This window comes from Rhinichthys klamathensis, unplaced genomic scaffold (genome assembly GCF_029890125.1).
Source record: "Rhinichthys klamathensis goyatoka isolate OS25496 unplaced genomic scaffold, OSU_Roscu_1.1 h1tg000229l_1, whole genome shotgun sequence".
Taxonomy (NCBI): domain Eukaryota; kingdom Metazoa; phylum Chordata; class Actinopteri; order Cypriniformes; family Leuciscidae; genus Rhinichthys; species Rhinichthys klamathensis.
The window spans coordinates 2,739,105-2,758,580 of record NW_026606753.1 but is presented as its reverse complement, the minus strand read 5'-3'; the positions used below and the strand labels follow the sequence as shown (position 1 = coordinate 2,758,580).

Sequence of the window (19,476 nt, the reverse complement as noted above, 5' to 3'; positions counted from 1 at the left end):
TCAAAATGAACACAGATTGACTTGAAAATGTAGTAATTTCACCATAAATGCATTTAATAAAAAAAAATGTAGTAATCTCACCATAAATGTATTTAATTAAATACTACTTTTCATCTTTTTACTTTAAGACCGGGGTTTTAAGCAAGGAAAACAATTTACCTCAACAAGGACATAATGAACTCATTCTTGGAGGTGGAAAAACAAGTTCTTTGTGACATGCAAGATTTATTGTATTAAAATTTAAATACAAAAGAAAAGGCATGAGAGTCGGCTGTTTTTGTCAATTTTAAGTTTTAATTTAAAATGTTTGCGATTTTAATATAAGTACATGGTTAAATATTTGACCACTTGCTTGAGCAGCTTAATATATATAGAAGTAATGCATGGAATTATAGGCCTATGTTGTTTAAATTGTGTTTAAACGTGCATACGTCCATTCAAGTTTGTATATGTGTAGTGTAGGCTACATAGAGAATCGCAATGCTGACAAAACCTTTTTTTTTATAAAAGTTGCGGCATAACTTCTGAATTTGAAATAAAAATAGTGAGTATGTGTTTGTGGTACAGTACAGCCGCGGATCAGTTACGCACTGCAAACGCAGCATATGTGAAAGCACTATAGCGGGTGCTGCTCCTGTACCGTAGGCTATACCGCATACGCTGCACACGGAGTATGTGTGAAACGGGCGTAGAACGGAAACAGACACACAAACAGTTCCATCCATAGACTGTAAAAAAAAAAAAAAGATTGCGCCCCTCTCTCTCTCTCGCGAACACACACACACACACACACTCCAGGATTGCAGTTGGTGACTCGGACTTGGACTCGGACTCGAACACTGGGACTCGAGACTCGACTCGGACTCGACAGTTGGTGACTCGACTACAACACTGCTATAAAGTCCCACTCTGCTGAGGCAGCGTGGAACTCCCAACCATTTCCTGATGTATGAACTTATTAATGCTTCCAGCTTATCCACTGTTGTCAAAAAAAACCTCGTACACAGTCAGTGGCCACAGCAACCTCGGCAGTAGACCAAACTGAAAGCACCAGAGTTTTAGTTTGCCTGGTAGAGCACAGCTGTTTATGCTCTTCAACCCTTCCACTCCTTGTCGTCTAACTTCTCCCACTCGAACTGTGTCCTTTAGATCCCCATCGTACCATCTCCCAAGACTCTTCACTGGCTTCTCAGAAACTGTTGGTATTGCCTCACCATTAATGAAGAATGTTTTATCTACTACCTTTCCTTTAACTATCGAGATGCTCCTTGATTTAGAGGGCTTAAATTGAATTCGTGCCCATTCAATATTATCTGTTAACTTCCCCAATAACCGATTAGTGCAGGCTACTGTTGTAGTCATGGTTGTCATTTCATCCATGTATGCTCTCATTGGTGGTAGTCGCATCCCAGAAGCCAAGCGCTCTCCTCCTACTACCCATCTTGATGCCCTAATGATTACTTCCATTGCCATGGTAAAAGCCAGTGGAGAAATGGTGCATCCTGCCATTATTCCAACCTCTAAGCATTGCCATGCAGTGCTGAATTTTGGAGTTGAGAAACTAAATTGCAAATCTCCAAAATGTGATGATGTGATTCTGACATCATGTCACTCCATGCACTCCTCTCCGCTCGGCGCCGGTAAACGCGTCCTCTAGCTGAGCGGTCGGCATTGCGCGTTCATGTGTTTTGGGGGCGTGGCTTTGGAAGGAGCCAAGAAGGGAGGGGGTGGGAGTGAATGGAAAGAGTAGCTGTGTTTATTGCAGCCCTGAGAGGACTACAGACACTCGATTTTTATACTCTTCTTTTCGGAGTACTTACATTTTAATTATGTATTGGTATATAAAGACAGTTTAAACAAATTTGGGAGAAAGTTTTTTTAGAAAAAAACCTGCCTACCCTGCCTTTAACTACAATATGTAAGGAATAATTGATGACAGGCCATTGAATTATTAGAAAAATAATGCACACCCGAGGTGGTAATGCGGTCACGACGCGAAGCGGAGTATATGTTACACCTCGGTGTGCATTCTTTTTCTAATAATTCAACGGCCTGAAGTCAATTATTCCGCTTATACTACAGTTACCACACCTCAAAACATTGTTCAGATGATGCATTTCAAGACGTTTGTCAAGTTTTTGTCATTAAAACGCTCTTGTATGTAGGACTAATTTCTTACGCATCTAATCCCATGCCTCCGTTGCTAATTCCAAAACGTCATTTTAGAGTTAGTAACGGAGGTTTGAGCCACTGATAGCAGACTAATGATGGGGACACACTTACGACTTGCTGAAACATTCGAAGACTGACTGTTTCCATCGACTGTAGCAGGTCTTAAACACAGACTGTGAATAGACTGAACGCGCTGAACACGCGTTTGGGCATGATCAGTAATAAGTATCAAATTACATTCATAACTGGCCTTAGTCAGTGTGTCCCGGCTTTATGCCGTTATTAGAAAGAGAGAGAGAGAGAGAGAGAGAGAGAGAGAGAGAGAGAGAGAGAGAGAGAGAGAGAGAGAGAGAGAGAGAGAGAGAGAGATGTTGCAATAATAAGACAGAAAAGCATGTGAGTCAATATTATTATTTATTTATTAATTACATTTGTTTTAATTAATTCGTTCATTCTTGTTTTCTATAATTGCCAGTAGATAACCCAATAAATGAAACACACAAATCCCTTTTAACAAGTAGGCCTATCAATAATTATTTATTGTTATATTATCTGGAATAATTACGAAAACCCAGCAAGATCGACTATCAATTTATTTATATAGCCTATTCAATTTAATTTTCTATTTAGCCTATATATAGGACTACATACTTTATTTATTAAAATTAAACTGTATGTGCCCATTGATTGTGAAGTTAGACATCGAAAATTGCAGATCAAGTGCATGGGGCTGCATGTTTTCTTTTTTCTTGTTATGAATTGTATCCTATTTTCCGTTATTACAGTTAACTACGCGCAGTGATATGGAACTGTAATGCGGTCAAACCTGCCTGGAACTACTTTAGCCGTGCGTTTCCCTGAAAATAATTGCACACCTTAGAACGTTCTCAACCAATCAGAATCAAGCATTCAACAGCCCTGTAGTATAAGTATTTACTATTTACACATTTTAGTGCACATTTTACACATTTACACATGTAAGTCCACTTCTATCTCATTTAAACTGAAAGAGAAAGTTTTAGGATTATGAAAATTTTAAAACACGGATTAGTATGAAGGAACAGTATGGTGTGTGTCTGTGTATATATTATATATGATGTGTGTGTGTGTGTATATATATATATATATATATATATAAGCGCAATAACATCAAAAGCATTCTGAAATTTGTTCACTTATCAATTAAACTTTGCACTTAAATTGTAATGCTAATAGTATAATTTTTACTGAAAATTTAAACAAAAAGTCTCAGACGTCTGGACCTCACTGTATATACAGAGATTAATATAGGTCACATGATCTGGAATCATCTACGGTCATATAGCCTGTATAGTGCATATACACAATATGTGTAGCATATCTAACAGCATGTGTAATTGCTGTAAGTGTAAAACTTAATTTTGTTTTTAAAGGTTTTATTGGATGTATTTCAGCATACATCTGATATTTCAGCTGTGCTGTACCTTGCTCAGAGTCAGTGGAGATGGTGGAGCCCATGCTGTCAGTGCGAATGCGCTCTAAGCCCTGTACAGAGAGCTGCTCCAGACGCCGTTTGAGGTAGCGATGTTCTCTTTGCAGTTGCTCCTTCATGTTTAGAGCCTTCCTGTCCTGTTCCTCCAGCTTCTGCAGAGCATATGTTTCCACTGATCAAACCACAGAGCACAGAAACACCACACTGCATGACATGTATCTACCAGTCGGCTTGAGCATGCACAGTGCAAGAAATCCACAATTTGTAAGAGCTAAAAAGGGAAACAATCACATGAACAGATTGGTGCATGACTATGGTGCATGACAGGAAACCAGACAGGGTGATCTGAAATACTGTGTAACAAACAGGAAAGAAACAAAAGGGCCAACAGAGACATGGTAGCCTACCGGGTTGCCTTAGTCTAGTCTCTGTTTCACAGTGACAGTTTGATGAACACATTTCATTCCACTGATGCTAAATGCCCTTTTTCATTAGGCAAATTTAAATGAGTTAGTGACATACAAGAGTGTCCATAATAAATAAAAGATAAAAATCTAGTTTGTCGAAAATTTTCAAGAAATTTTCAATTGAATGACTCTACAGATGTGGTCATGTGGTTTAACCATCAAGCAATAAGTAATAACGGCTTTAGTACACATAGAAAACATGTAATTATACACAACCTAATAATTATTTCAAAAAAGTTCATTCATTCACAAATATAATTTTTGATACATCAAATATAAAGTATTGATACATCAGTCTAAGCCTTGTGTTTTTTGTTTTGTTTTGTTTTTTCCATTTTTTATTGTCAACCTATTCTGTTTTTTGTTTGGTCAAGTTTTGATTGACTAAAAGTCTGGGAATTTTAGTCTAGATATGATCGAAAAGATCAAATTCCATGTTTGAGCTGTTCACACTGTTATGAGAAAGAAAAAAAAACACATCATATTTCAGCTAATGACTTATGAACAAAAAAATCAGATTGGGGCCACTTTTGCCTGCAGTCTAAAATAGCCTTAGTATTAAGAAAAAAAAATGTGTTCAGGTTTTAGAGTTCTGAGGTCTCCTTATCAAAAGGTTACTGATAGTGCTAAATAAATATTAATAAATTTCTTTTTTATAATAAGAGTACAATGAAAGCTTTGAAAGTCATTGAAAACTTGTCATATTTTAGTCATGGTTAAAAGATAATTACAATTATTTTGCTCAAAATTACAATCTTGTTTCCTGATCCTGATTTCAAGTACAAATCAAGACAATGTCAACTCACACGCATGGTTTATTTTACTCAATTACTCACCTAGTTTCCTGATTTAAAATGTGTTCATATAAATGAACATACTCTACATTATGAAAACTGGAAAAAGTAAAAAATTTCTCTCAAGCTAAAACAAATCATTTCAATTCAAATTATGTCAAAGTTTTTCTATTAAAACAACAAAAAACTATTTGTATTGTCACACTGATAGGGATGCACGATGTTGGATTTTTGCCAATATCCGATATGCCGATATGTTTTAACCAATTTTTAGCGATAGCCAATACGAACAAATTTTTTTTTTTTTTTTATGGACATAACACCTCACTCCTGTGTAGGAATTATAAATGAATTATTTTTAAATTTCAGTTAGGCTACGTTCACAAAGCAAGCCTTAGTGCTTAATTCTGATTTATTGCTCAAATCCGATTCTTTTTGTTTTGTTTGGCTGTTCACGTTATTTTTAAAAGTGGCCAATATCAGATTCGAGTCTTAACAGCTCACGATCCTAAACTGACACATATGCGCAAAAGAACAATAACAAAGATGGCACGCAGCACAGAATTATACAGAAGAAAACAGAGGTTACTGAAATCGACATTTACAAGTTCATTTATACAGTGATGTGCTGCGGAAGCCAGCGAATCTGTGCACAGCAAATAAAGAGGACACAGACGAGGATGAGATGTTTTTCTCATACAGTTTTTCCTAAAGTTTTGCTTGTATAGAGCTGTCACCGTAATACATGAGAATAACAGCTCAACATCCCTCCACTGACTAACTTCACTGCAGTATACCATATTCACGGAGTGACCAAAGAATTAACGGTATGTCAAATATTTGGATTGACTCCCATCAGCGCTGAATTGTGATGAATGTTGATCTAGACTAAGTGACTTAAAAGTTGCATGAATTCCTATATGACTGTTTAAACTGAGGTCGCTTTGCAAAACATCAGACCTGTGTCTGATTTAGAATAATAGGCAATATGGAATTGGCCCAAATCAGAATCGAAAAGATCAAATTCCATGTTTGAGCTGTTCACACTGTTATGAGAAAGAAAAAAAAACACATCATATTTCAGCTAATGACTTATGAACAAAAAAATCAGATTGGGGCCACTTTTGCCTGCAGTCTAAAATAGCCTTAGTATTAAGAAAAAAAAATGTGTTCAGGTTTTAGAGTTCTGAGGTCTCCTTATCAAAAGGTTACTGATAGTGCTAAATAAATATTAATAAATTTCTTTTTTATAATAAGAGTACAATGAAAGCTTTGAAAATTACAAAGAATAAAACAAATCTTTTTCAGACATGAATTTTGGATTTAACAATTGTAGATGGTCTACATCAATGGAGTCATCAACACATGAAGCGCGGGTGGCGTGACTTCAGTTGAAGGATGCCGCCTTTAGCCTCAGATAAAAATTCTACAATTCTTTTAGAGTTCCCTGGATTCAAGTTATTTTCATCATCTGTTTGAAAAAAATATATTACAGATTAATAAATTTACAAGTGTCATTTATTTATCATGTAGGCTATAGCTTCTGACCATTAAATCAAATCAGATTCGTGATTGTATGACATCAATTACTTCTTGCTTTATTGAGAAACAGAAGTGACTAAATCTTGTTTGTGTATTTTACGTTTAATTTTATTAGCCTAACAAGTAGATCTACAGCTCCCCCCTAAATAAATCAAACTTCCTACAGGGCGGGCACTAGGACCCGAGGGAGGCTGCTGCTGCAGCAGATTGGGCGGATTTCCACCAGGTAAAAAACCAGGCATGAAAAATATCCATTCAAGAGAAATGTTCTGATTGGGGAATTTGGCAACTGCTACTTGGGCGGAGTGATTAGCGCAACACTCCAAACGAACTCTCTGCTCCTCACCACGGGGCTTCTCAGCAAATCACTCTGCCCAAGTAGCAGTGCTTCGCCTTCTGAGAATATAGTTCCCAGTATGTATATGGTTAAAAGATGCCTGTGGCTCATATGAGCTTGTTATTTGTACACTCTGTGACTATACAAATCACAACATATAAATAGGAAAATGTTGGCGTTATTTTGTCACTTATTGGGAGCATTATGCTAGCTGGAGCCATTTACTTCCAGTCTTTGTGCTAAGCTAGGCTAGCGGTGGGTGCGTCAGACGGAGTTACAGCACGGAGATGAAAAGGGTATGTATGGACTTATCTAACTCTGGGGGATACAGTGAATAATGTTAAGCTGAGGTAGCCTATATTACCATCTCTACCACTTTAGGAACTGTGGATTATCTGAGTTGCAACATGGAGAGTGACATAAACTTCCTGTAGACAGTTCCTGATTAACTTCCCCTCTGACTGTAACCGCTTTAAGCTGCTCTAACCTCTTTACTGCTGTGTAAACAAAAATATTGTCAGAAAGATGCTGATATGTTTGTACCTTGATGTGCATTTTGGCGCGTTTGAGCAGACTCAGTGTGGTGTGACGGGTGCTATCAGGACCCAAAGGCACAAGCTGTTTCAACTGCTCCAGGTACAATCGCAGTTTGGCACGTCTGCAACAAATAAAGAACAGGTTGAATAGGATTATTAGCCTCAGAAAAATTAAGACTGATTCAGGATGCTGCTTTGGACTGCTAACACAAAGGTTGCAAGTTTGAATGCAGGGATGAAAGAGGAACTAGACTGAAATTGCAGCTTTATGCAAGTGGGCAGTTTCTGTAATTAATTTAAATATAAATAAACCAAGACTCTACAAAAAGACTCCACAGGGCTCCACAGATACTAAGACATGTCATGTAATACAACTGAGATGCATTGTTTAACCTATGTGTGGATTTATGTTGACAGAAAACCAGTCAGAATTAAGAGGGACAAAATGTTCAGTATAAAGGTCTATTCCCACCAAACATCAAACCAGAAAAGTGAAACTAATGTTTTTTGGGATAAATGAAAAGTAATTTCATGCCATATAAGTGGACAAACAGTGAGAAGTATTAGGCCCTGTCCCATTTCTCCCCTCTTCCACTTCCAATCCACTTTGAGTGTTTTGAGTGCCCTCGACTGTCACGGTGTCTGGTTTGTGTTTCCCCCGGGTGTCCACTAGAGGTCTCTTTCCCTTCCTGTCACCATTCACTCTGGAACCGCAATTCCCATAATCCTTTGTTTGTTCCCATCACTCCTGATTGCACTCAGCTGTTCCCTATCACATTGTTAGTATCCGTGTATAAATACCCTGTCTGTTTCAGTTCATGTTACTGAGCAGCCATTCAGGTAGAAATGGGAGAATTACCACTAGATTTAAGGAGGAAACAGTTAATGGCTAACTATTGGGCTGGTTTAAAAGGACATAATAATTCACATATCACTAAGGCAGTATTGCAGGAAAGCTGGGAGTATGGGAAAAATTTAAAGGAAAATGTTGGATGGATTGGAAATGAAATAGCCAAGGAACTACAAGTGTATAATTTGAGGATGAGTCCCACGATAGTTTATCCAGAGATTGCGCCATGGAAGATAGTTTGGCCAGAGGTAGATTGGTTTGTGTTACAGGAAAAAAGGAAGGCTCAGGAGGATATTAATTTAGAAAGACTGTTCAAAAATCGGTTGTTGGAAAATATAATACATATATACAGATTTATACTGATGGAGCTAAGAATCCAGAGACGGAAGCAACAGGATTAGGGGTGGTGATACCAGATAAAGGAACAGGAATCAATAGGAGAACAGCTAATCAATTAGGGGTTTATACAGTGGAAATGTTGGCTATATTAATTGCATTACGATGGGTAGAAAGGACGGGACAGAAAAAAGTATTGTTATGCTCAGATTCATCAGCAGTTTTAACAAGTCTTCGGTCATTCAAATCCAAAAGTCGTCAAGATATTCTGTGGGAAGTACTTCAGTCAGTAAAAAGAATAGTTAACCAAGGTGGACAAGTAACGTTTATATGGGTAGGGTACCAGGACATGTAGGGATAAGGGGGAATGAAATGGCTGATCAATTAGCAAAAAGGGCATTAACAAAAGGAAATATAGAAATGCAAGTTAGTATTAGTAAAGCAGAAGTTAAAAGTGTGATATGGGAGAAAATAAATCAAAAGTGGCAAGAAATGTGGGATAGAGAGAGGACAGGGAGACACTTATATCAAATTCAAAGGGAAGTTAAAGAAACAAGGGTTGGAAGTGGAAATAGGAGAGAAGAAATTGTGATCTCTAGGTTAAGAATGGGACATTGTTTATTAAATAAAACGCTTAAGTTAATAGGGAAACATAATACTGGATTGTGTGAAGGATGCCAGGAAGAGGAGTCTGTAGAGCATATAATTTTGAGATGTAGTAGGTATGGAGCACAGAGAGAGATGATGAGGAATAAGCTGAGTGAGATGGGAGTTCAGAACATCACATTAAAAGGGTTATTGAGTAGTGATAGGGTTCAGACTAGAATTCTTATGACTTTCTTAAGAGAAATAGGGGTTTTTAATAGAATATAAATAAAGGTAGTATGGATGAGGGTTAAAGTAAAATTTTGATGTTGTAATTATGGTGGTAATAATAATTGTTGTTATTGCTATTAAAATTATTAAAATGCAGAATGAATGGGAGGAGGTGTGTGTCTGAGTGGGAGAGGGGGATTTAGTCTGTAAACCTATTTTCTGTTCCACACTCCGGAGCAGAAGGTGGCGGAAATGCACCAATAAGTTGGATGCCAACCGCCGTAAAATAGCAACAAGAAGAAGTTCATGTTACTGAGTCATTGTTGTATGTCACGCTACATTTCTGAGGTATGTTACAAGTCTTGTTTTGTTTCTTTTGTGTATTTGTTATTGGACTGATTAAAATAGATTTCGACCCTTGCATGGATGACTATGATTCTGATTACTTGGATTTTGACCTTTGCATGGATGACGACGAACTGGATTGCCCTGATTATAATATTGCTATATTTGGATCCTCCCATTCCTCTGTATTGTCCCGTGACATCGACAGTAAAGTCCCCTCAACAAGGGAAGTGGGGGTGAAGATCTTTTCCTATGAAATGGGACACCCCTATATGCAAATTAGAGTAGCAAATGTGCTCACCTACGTCACGTGCAGTGTCGACGTGTCTACCACCAGTAGTAGCCTACTACTATTTTCATTCGGTCATTTTGCCATATTTTTGTGTTTGTCGTATTTGTATTTGATCGTTGAGACTCACACGAAACCCAAAGTATGGTTTGCTTGTCTAGTTGCAGTCCGTTTCCGAGCGCGTGCCGCGATGGGAACAGGGGCAACGTCTCTTGAGCGGATCATTGTGCTTTTAATAGCTCTTTTGAGATAAAGGGATAGATGATGCGCTAGACGAATGCGGCTAGTTTTTAATAGTTTTACCTCATTTATCTTTTTATAATCCTTGGAAGCCGAAATCGAAAATTAAATAACTATCCAGATCAGATGTATATTTGATGGGCAGACTCTCTCGAAGCACTCGGCAGATATCATGAACATCGTCGGATAGCTTTGTGAAATATTTCGAAACATTAGTGTTCAAAACTCAACAATCCATTGGATGTGCATCAAACTAACATATTCCAACATATTTTGAAATTTTAACATGCTTATTTGCGAAAATATACTTAATTCAATTGTTCCTTTTCAGTAGTGTCCGCCATCTTGGTTAAAAAATTTGGCCAGCTCACTGAGTTCGCAAGGTATCCTGGGTAATTTCATCTCCCACTTCGTTTTAAGCCTGCATTGGACCTCGCTATGTTTTTTTTTTACAGGTTTAGCAGGTTTTTTTTTTTTTTTTTTTTTAAGGGAAGAATACAACTCCCCCTTACTCCCTAAAGTTTTGGGACACCCTACCCCTACACGAGAACGCGCAAAAACGAGGGTTAGGGCAAAAATCTAGGGGGAGGTATTGGGACAGGCCCTTAGTGCTGTTGTACTCTATATCAGTACTCTATATCAGCACTCTCTATTAAGGCATTGCCTTTTTGCTTTTTTTTTTTTTTTTTTGCTCTATATGTGCAAAGGGAAAAAAAACATACTAACTGTTCTCGTTCTTTCACCTTGATTTTGATGTTACTGGCATACTATTGTATTTTCCACTTAAATAAAAGCTATAGGAGTTAACAAGATGGTTGCTGAATAAACGAGAGAGAGAGAGAGATCCACACACAATTTTACAGCCAATGCTTAAATGCACAAAGTAGGTTTCATCTGAAAAAAAGCATTAGCTTACAAATGTGAGTGATGTGAAAGGGAAGTGGATGGAAATGTATTTCTGTGACTTTACCTAACCTAACCCAACCTGAGAAAAGTGATTAATGACTGTACAGTGTACTTGACAAATGCACACCTATCCTCGCCACTCCTCTTCATTATCATTAAAGTGTGCTTATAACAAAGAGATGATTCCTTGCAATGTTTGTGGAATAAAAAGCAATCAAGTCCTCAATAAGTGAGTGTATATGATAGCTAAAATGTTACAAAATAACATTTATTTATAATTAAAGCAATACTATTTTGCCCAACTTCATGGCCACATGTCTTAGAATACTGTGATGGAAAAAATGATGAAAAGAGCTTTGAAATGATATGCTAAATTGATGCACATTCTGTTTGCCTCTGGCCCAAGTTAATTTGCAGTTAAACTTATTGTTCTCAATCAGTTTTATTCAAGCAACTGGTATCACTCAAGCAACTGCTAAAACTGGGTCCAGTCTCTTTTGCAATCATACTGGTGTATTGATCAGAACAATCTCTCAACAGCACTTAAAGAAAGCCTGGGGAGTAAACTAAAAATATATAGTGTCCCTGCCAACACAGAGGCTATTTGAAATAGACCAGGAGTCACATTATAATGACTCTGTGAATGATTACCATGAGCTAATCTAACAGGACACTGTATCTTGAGCTTCTCTTTCTATTCTTGTAATGTTTGTTTTTCACAGCAATGGTGCACATGTATAATTTCACTGAATAATGGTGAGACCCTGCATGCAAATAAATGTACCTAACTGAAATATTCAATAAGGTTTCAACTCCTGAAAACCTGATCTCACTGAGTCCAGTGCAGTGACCTGATTTATGGGTCAAACAACACAAGTTAAGTCAGTTTTATTCGTATAGCACCTTTCACAATACATAATGTTCCAAAGCAGCTTTACAGAACATGGAGGTTTAAACCCCTAGTGAAGAAAGTGTAATTTGACTGTAGCAATGAAAAATGTGATGGTAGCATGAGGAATAAAAATGATATTATATATTTGTAATCATTTATATTTGTAAAAAAAAATGTTTGTAATATTATTTACAATTCTTGAATATTTTGTCACAACGTAATATTATTGTGTGCAATCCAACAGTAAATTTGTAAAATAGACTCCAACTATAACTATAGATACTAATGTAGGCCTATTGCTAAAACAGGGCATAAATGCTTTGCTTTTGGTGTATCAGTCTTTAGAACTTACAATTGTGCCTTTTACAATGTTCCCTCAGCATTCACCAAACAACCCTCCACCTTTCTTGTCTTTGACACTGTAGCGTATGTGAGCTGTATTTCAGTGTTCACAGATTAGCCTTGTTTTTCTAACTGCCTCCCAGCCATGCGCATGATTACATGTGCGTGAAGATTTGTGGTCATTCAGGTCATTGTTGAATGTCAAGTTAAATTTCTTCAAAACAATAACAAATGAATGCACTTTTACATGACTGAAAATAGACAAATATAATGCAATTCCAAGTACTGTACAACTGTACAAAGCGAACTGCTCAGAAAAGTTCCACCTGCAGATGTGAAAATGACACAGGAATGCTGGGTGACACATGAAGTACAGGCACAGCATGAATTCCATTTCAAATGCCTACAGTAAAGTTGCAGGTTCAGGCATATATTCAGTGAACTGGATTACTGTGTCAACACAGATCTTCACTGACCATTCCAACAGAGATTACTCTTTAAATGTAGGTTTCTGACTAGTGAAGGGTCAGGATGTTCCACCATCCAACTATTTATTTTAAAAGATTGATCAGTTTATTTAGATTTATTTGTACTTTTTGTTTTGACTTTGACATTGACATTTTTAGTGGCAATGCTGTGGTTCTCAACCAGAGGGCCAAGGGCACACTATAGAGAGCCTCAGCAAACTTCCAGAGAGGCCCTAACAAGACTTAAAATTATTTACAATTAGTAATTTAGTTAATTTAAATTTACATAATCATTTAAAAAAATGCTAAAAAACAACAACAAATAAACAGTGTTTTTGTAACAAGTTTTTTTTTTTTTTTTTTTTTTTTTTTTTTTTTTTTTATAAATGCAGGGAGTATTATCTCATGCTATTGGTTTTTTTATTTCAATTACACTAAGGACCAGATTTACTAACAGCTTGCACCAGCGCAAACCCTCTTTTGTCAGGATTTACTTAAGACAATCAGTAATATATGCATTTGTAGAAGTTTCCCTGTATACCGCAAAATTTATGAGAAGAGAGTATTTAAATGAATCATGTAAGGTGATTTACTAAGGTTTGCACTAGTCAATTTACTGGTATTTGCGCCATTTAACGTCCAAAAAAAGCATGTCTTAAACCAGATGCTAATTTGCACTGCTCTTGATAGATTGCGTTGGTCATTATGGAAATGATCCGGCTGCATCTGTGTTCTTTAATTTGCACATTGTCAGTAGATCACGCGCAGAACTTACCACTCCCATCTGTGCTTTTTGGGAATTTTCGCTCTCATGCTATTTGCCCCGTTTAGTAAATCTGGCTCTATAGTGGTGCATTTTTTTTTTTATTGTGTCATTGTGAACGTTCCCTAAGAATTCCGTTTCAGACAACCCACTGACTTGATCATCAAAATACACAGTTTTTTGCACATCCATATTTAGACTATGTAGGGATGGGTGATATGGCAATATATATATATATATAAAGAAATTCAGACAGGATCCAGACATGATCCAAAAAACACTGCATAGACTGTGTGAATTAAAAATACAATGATGCTACTGAGTGAGTGAGTGACTTTCTCTTTGCCTATTGTTGTTTAACATTAATGACACAAACGTCAGCAGGTAAGCTGCTGTCTATTCTCAGCCTCAGACGTCATGCCAATGGACTGTTGGCTGAATGTCTGATGCATAAGCCACACAAAATGGGAAACACTTTGGAGTTTCGAAGTTGTCATCTGATTGGTTGAGTTCTACAGGATTTTCGGGAGACTGGTGTGTAGCATTTTTTTAATGGTACGCCTGGAAACAAAGCCGTTGTGATGCCAAACCCCCTCATGGAAGAAGAAAGCTGTCGTGACAATGAGTACTTATCAGGATCAATTACACGCTGGATTTTCACAAGTGTGTTTGTGGCGCCATTATTGCTATATATTTGCACCACGTTCTTGAATGAATAATTTATTAGATGCATGCCGGTCTGTTATCATATGGACATCGAATTAAAAATGTTATGCCCCAAAACAAGACACAGAACAAAACGAACTGTGATTGGTTGCTTTACAAGATTACTGTCCTCTTGGGCAGTCCTTGGCCAATTAAAGTTGCGATGGAGTCCAGACCTTCTGCCGTCAGCTATGCGAGACTAGCTTCTGTCACCTCATGAACGGATCCAATATACTGACAGACATCTGATTTTATCTCAGCTGTTTACATTCACTTAAGACATATCTGACTGTGTTTATGTAAACCTTTTGTTTATTTGACAGTTTAAGCGCAATAAGACGTGAAATAGAACTTCCGGTGTGTGTCCCCATAAAAGCGCATGTCCAAACAGTGTGCAAGTAAAATCTTTTCAAAGTTTAAACGGGAAAAGCTTTAATACTTTTGTGACGACGAAGAACTACAAAAGTCACGTGATCGTAACCATGTCTACCAGTATATATGCCCAACCCTACCACTACGGTGCTAAACGTGATGTTAATGTACGTCACACTGTACAGTATGTTGGGACGGGGGCATCAGAACTGACTGAGATTCTATGATCTCCCAAGGAGGCAGATCGTAAAGACATTTTAGTTAGGGATGCTAACGATTATTTGACAACCGATTAATTGTCGATAATAATTTAATCGATAAAACTTGCGTTCTGCTCAAGCAGACACGAGGAGAACTGAAGCGAGTGCGCCGGAGTTATGTTTGGAATTGGGACCATTTTACGGTAAAAGGCTAGAGTTAGACCTTCATGACTATAAGTTTGCATGAGCAATCGCAGCCTTTTGTTTTGTGCAATATTGTAATATTGTGTTTATTTTGTGTAGGCCTGTATATGAATTATCTCATATAGGATGCATTTGGTTAAAGGGATGATAGTTCACCCAAAAATGAAAATTCTATCATTAATTACTCACCCTCAATTCGTTCCAAACCCTTAAGACCTTCGTTCATCTTCAAAACACAAATTAAGATATTTTTGATAAAATCCTATTGCTCAGGGGGGCTCCATTGACAACTATTTAATTAACACTTTGAAGGCCCAAAAAGGTAGGAAAGACATAGTTAAAATAGTCCATGTGACTACAGTGGTTCAACCTTAATTGTGGTTCAACGGGAATACTTTTTGCGCAATTTTGTACAGATATGATTTGTAATATTATGTTTATTTTGTATATATATATATGATTAATCTCATATAGGATGCGTTTCGTTGAGTTAAATAACCCGCTAGCAAAGCTCTTCAGTTTACCGGTGTTCATTCAGCGCAGCTCAAACAGCAATGCACGACTAATAATAACAATGATTGGGACTGTCATATTACATAACATTATAATGAGAAGTAGAACACTGTTTTAATAAATTGCCATGTTTCAGCATGTTGCTCCAGGAAGTGCGCGTCCACAACAGGAGTTACACATTCTGACTAGCACGCATCTGAGGCTGCATTGGTGACACGTTGTAGGCTATTAGTCATTATAGTTGATTATTAAATCAATTTACGAGTAATTTAATTAAATTATCTATCACAGCGGTTCCCAAACTTTTTTCCTTGCGCACCCCCTTCTATGTCCCAACCGGGTTTGCGCACCCCCAATCCCCATTTAAAAAAAAAAAAAAAAACGCAACAAAGCTTTGTTTTATTGCCATATAAAGACTCATGTTTTATCATGCTCAAATAACCAGAACACACATCATGACAATAACAACATCAACAAAGTTTCAATATAATGCAACAAAGCTACGCACAAGCTTCCACTTTTAACCATGACTTTAACCCTTTCACACCAATGCGACCGTTATTTAGAATTTGTCACTTTAATGTTTCCATGGTGACGCGTCATTGCTTGTCACGGGACACAACGCAACCACAACACAGCGCTGAATGAATGAGGATCTGCTTTTATGTCATTTTTCCTTTTTTATCAAAAATATTCACAACAAATGTATTAGCTATACATGAAACAGTGATATTCCGATTGTCAAATATGTGTAAGTGGACGCGTTGTGTTGTTTAAACGCCTTCATAACGATTGCGTTAGTTGAGCTGTATGCGCGATGGGCGGCGTCATGTTAGTTTGTGCCACAGTTCAGAGAAGAATCGGATCTGTTGGATTTACAACACGTCAGTTTCTCCCCCCCTCACGAAATACATGAACGTAGGAGGCTGGTGAACGTCTCCGGTTACTTTCGTAACCTCGGTTCCCTGAAAGGCAGGGAACGAGACATTTACGTCGATGACGTAGTATGGGAACTCCTCCCCTTCTTCACTTCTGCTGAAATCTTATGGGCTAACGCCAGCTGGAGACAGCTGGCCAATTGACGCAAAATATGCAAATACTGACACGCCTGCTGGCAGTATAAAATGCATACGCACGTCAATTGCATCAGAATACGACTGAACGCTCGAATGAACAAGCGACACGGCGTTCGACGTAAATGTCTCGTTCCCTGCCTTTCAGGGAACCGAGGTTACGAAAGTAACCGGAGACGTTCCCTTTCAAGGCGGTCACTTCGACATTTACGTCGATGACGTAGTATGGGAACTGTGTCAAATCCCGCCGTGGAGCAGAGAACCCACCCACTCGAGAATGACAGAACCCTCATCCAATAGCTGCGCTACTAGAAATACGAGCTCCTGATAGGGCGAAGCGAGCCAATAGCGCGCTGTCTAAACCTCATCAAAATTTGCATATCCCAAGCAAATGAATAGAGGGAAGTCTTGCACTGAATCATTCAGGGCAGAACAACACAGAGTAATAGCAAGTATAATACAAGTCAGCAGCAAAGCGGCGACAGTTGCATAAGCACAACACATAAATCAATCATTCATGCACAACCTGAAGGCTCAGCTCACCGAAAGCACTTGAGACGCAACAGAAGGTACATCCAACTTATAAAATCTGGCGAACGTATTCTGAGAAGACCAGCCAGCAGCAAGACACAAGTCCCTTATAGACACACCTCTGGACCAGGCCCACGAAGAGGCGACCGCCCTCGTCGAATGAGCCTTAATGTTGAGGGGACAGACCACCCCCTGGCAATCATAAGCCAAGGCAATAGCATCCACAATCCAGTGAGCAAGCCTCTGTTTCGAAACTCCACGTCCCTTGTTGCAACCGCCAAAGCATACAAATAGCTGATCCGATTGACGAAAAGCGGCTGAGCGAGTCATATACATCCGTAAAGCCCTGACTGGGCAAACAGCGCTCTGAGCATCGATATCACGCGAGACTGATAACTCAGAAGACAATGCAGGCAGTAAAACAACCTGCGCTTTGAACGGAGTATTGAGTGACTTCGGAACGTACCCCTGTCTTGGCCGAAGAGTGACATTACAGTCTCCTGGTCCAAAACGAATGCAGTCCTCGTGAACCGAGAAAGCTTGCAGGTCCCCCACACGTTTCGCTGAAGCAAGAGCGAGAAGCAAAGCAGTTTTCAGGGAAAGCTCCTTGACCGCAATCGAAGCCAGTGGCTCAAACGGTGGAAGAGACAGAGCCCTCAACACTAGGGCTAAATCCCACGGCGGCACAGAAGGCGGCCGTGACGGACATAATCTCCTAGCTCCCCTGAGAAAACTGATCACCGATGCATGTTTACCGATCGACTGTCCTTCGATCGGGAGGCGAAATGCAGAAATAGCAGCCACATACACCTTCAGAGTGGACGGTAAACTCCCATTATCCATCCTGTACTGAAGGAAGCGTAGAATATCCGACACGGCGCAATTACCCGGGTCAATACTGATATCCTGGTACCATTTAGAGAAAACTTCCCATTTCAATCTGTATAAACGCCTAGTGGATGGGGCGCGCGCCTCAGCGATAGTGCTCATCGCTCGAGAGTGCAGAGCGTCCCGCTCATTCAGAGTCCCCGCAGCGGCCATACATGAAGGTTCCACAGCCCGGGGTTGGGGTGCCATACCGTGCCGTTCGCCTGCGATAACAGGTCTCTCCTGAGCGGAATTTCCCACGGGGAGTCCACCAGTAATTCCATCCTGTCCGCGAACCAGGGCTGATTCGGCCAGTTCGGGGCTACGAGAATCACAGACGCTTTCTCCTCCCTGATTTTGCATAACACTGTGGGCAGAATCTTCACCGGAGGAAAGGCGTAAAGTCTGGCTCTCGGCCAGCGCGAAGTCAAGGCGTCGTTCGTCCGTCCCAAGGGGGAACGAGACAGCGAGAAGAACGCCTGGCAGTGCGCGTTCTCGCTCGAGGCGAACAGATCGACCTCCGCCCTCCCGAACCGATCCCAGATCATCTGCACCGATCCCGGGTGAAGCCTCCACTCTCCATGAGGAATCCCATTCCTCGAGAGCATATCCGCCCCGCGATTCAAAACACCGGGAATATGCGCCGCTCTCACGGATAGAAAGTGCCGGTCTGCCCACAGCAGGAGACTCGCCGCCTGCTCGAATAGGAGTCTGGAGCGCACGCCTCCCTGGCGATTTATGTATGAGACCACCGACGTGTTGTCGGTCCGAATCAGTACATGCTGACGCTCTAACTGTGACCGGAAGGCTTCGAGGGCTAAGGAAACCGCCATCAATTCCAAGCGGTTTATATGCCACGTTCGCTGCGACTCCGTCCATAAGCCTGAGGCAGTCGCGCCCATGCACACTGCTCCCCAGCCTGAGGTTGATGCATCCGTCAAGACTGCGGTGCGATGCGCCACGGTGCCCATCGGAACCCCTGAACTGAATAACGCTAGGTTTTTCCACGGTACCAAAGTGCGAATGCAGCTGCGGGTGACCGTGATGCGCCTGAGTCCGAACGACCACGCCCCCCGAGGGACTCGGTGCTTCAACCAGATTTGAAGAGGGCGCATATGCAACAGCCCCAGATGACACACTGGGGAGGCTGCCGCCAACAGACCTAACAGCCTCTGAAATTCCTTTAGTGGCACAGACCTGCCCGGTCTGAAACGGTCCAGAGACAAAGTCAGAGACCTTATGCGCTCTTGAGAGAGATGGGCTCGCATCGTTATAGAGTTCAAGCACACTCCCAGAAATGTTGTGGTCTGACTCGGTGTGAACACGCTTTTCTGTTCGTTTACGCGCATCCCCAGCGAGTCCAGGTGACGAAGTAGTATTTCCACATGACCGATTAGCACCTCTCGCGAGTGGGCTAGAATCAACCAATCGTCCAGATAATTTAGG

At 39.7% G+C, this 19,476-nt stretch overlaps 1 protein-coding gene across 1 annotated transcript in view; it reads right to left on the bottom strand.

Moving 5' to 3' along the window:
* Positions 1-19,476, bottom strand: part of mxd4 (MAX dimerization protein 4) — a 38,368-nt gene that overhangs the window by 3,840 nt on the left and 15,052 nt on the right. Inside the window, exons 4-5 of the mRNA XM_056265129.1 lie at positions 7,327-7,441; positions 3,636-3,795 (exon numbers count right to left, since the gene is read on the bottom strand). Of these exons, the coding sequence (XP_056121104.1) occupies positions 3,636-3,795; positions 7,327-7,441 (275 nt within the window). The remainder of the gene's footprint in view (positions 1-3,635; positions 3,796-7,326; positions 7,442-19,476) is intronic.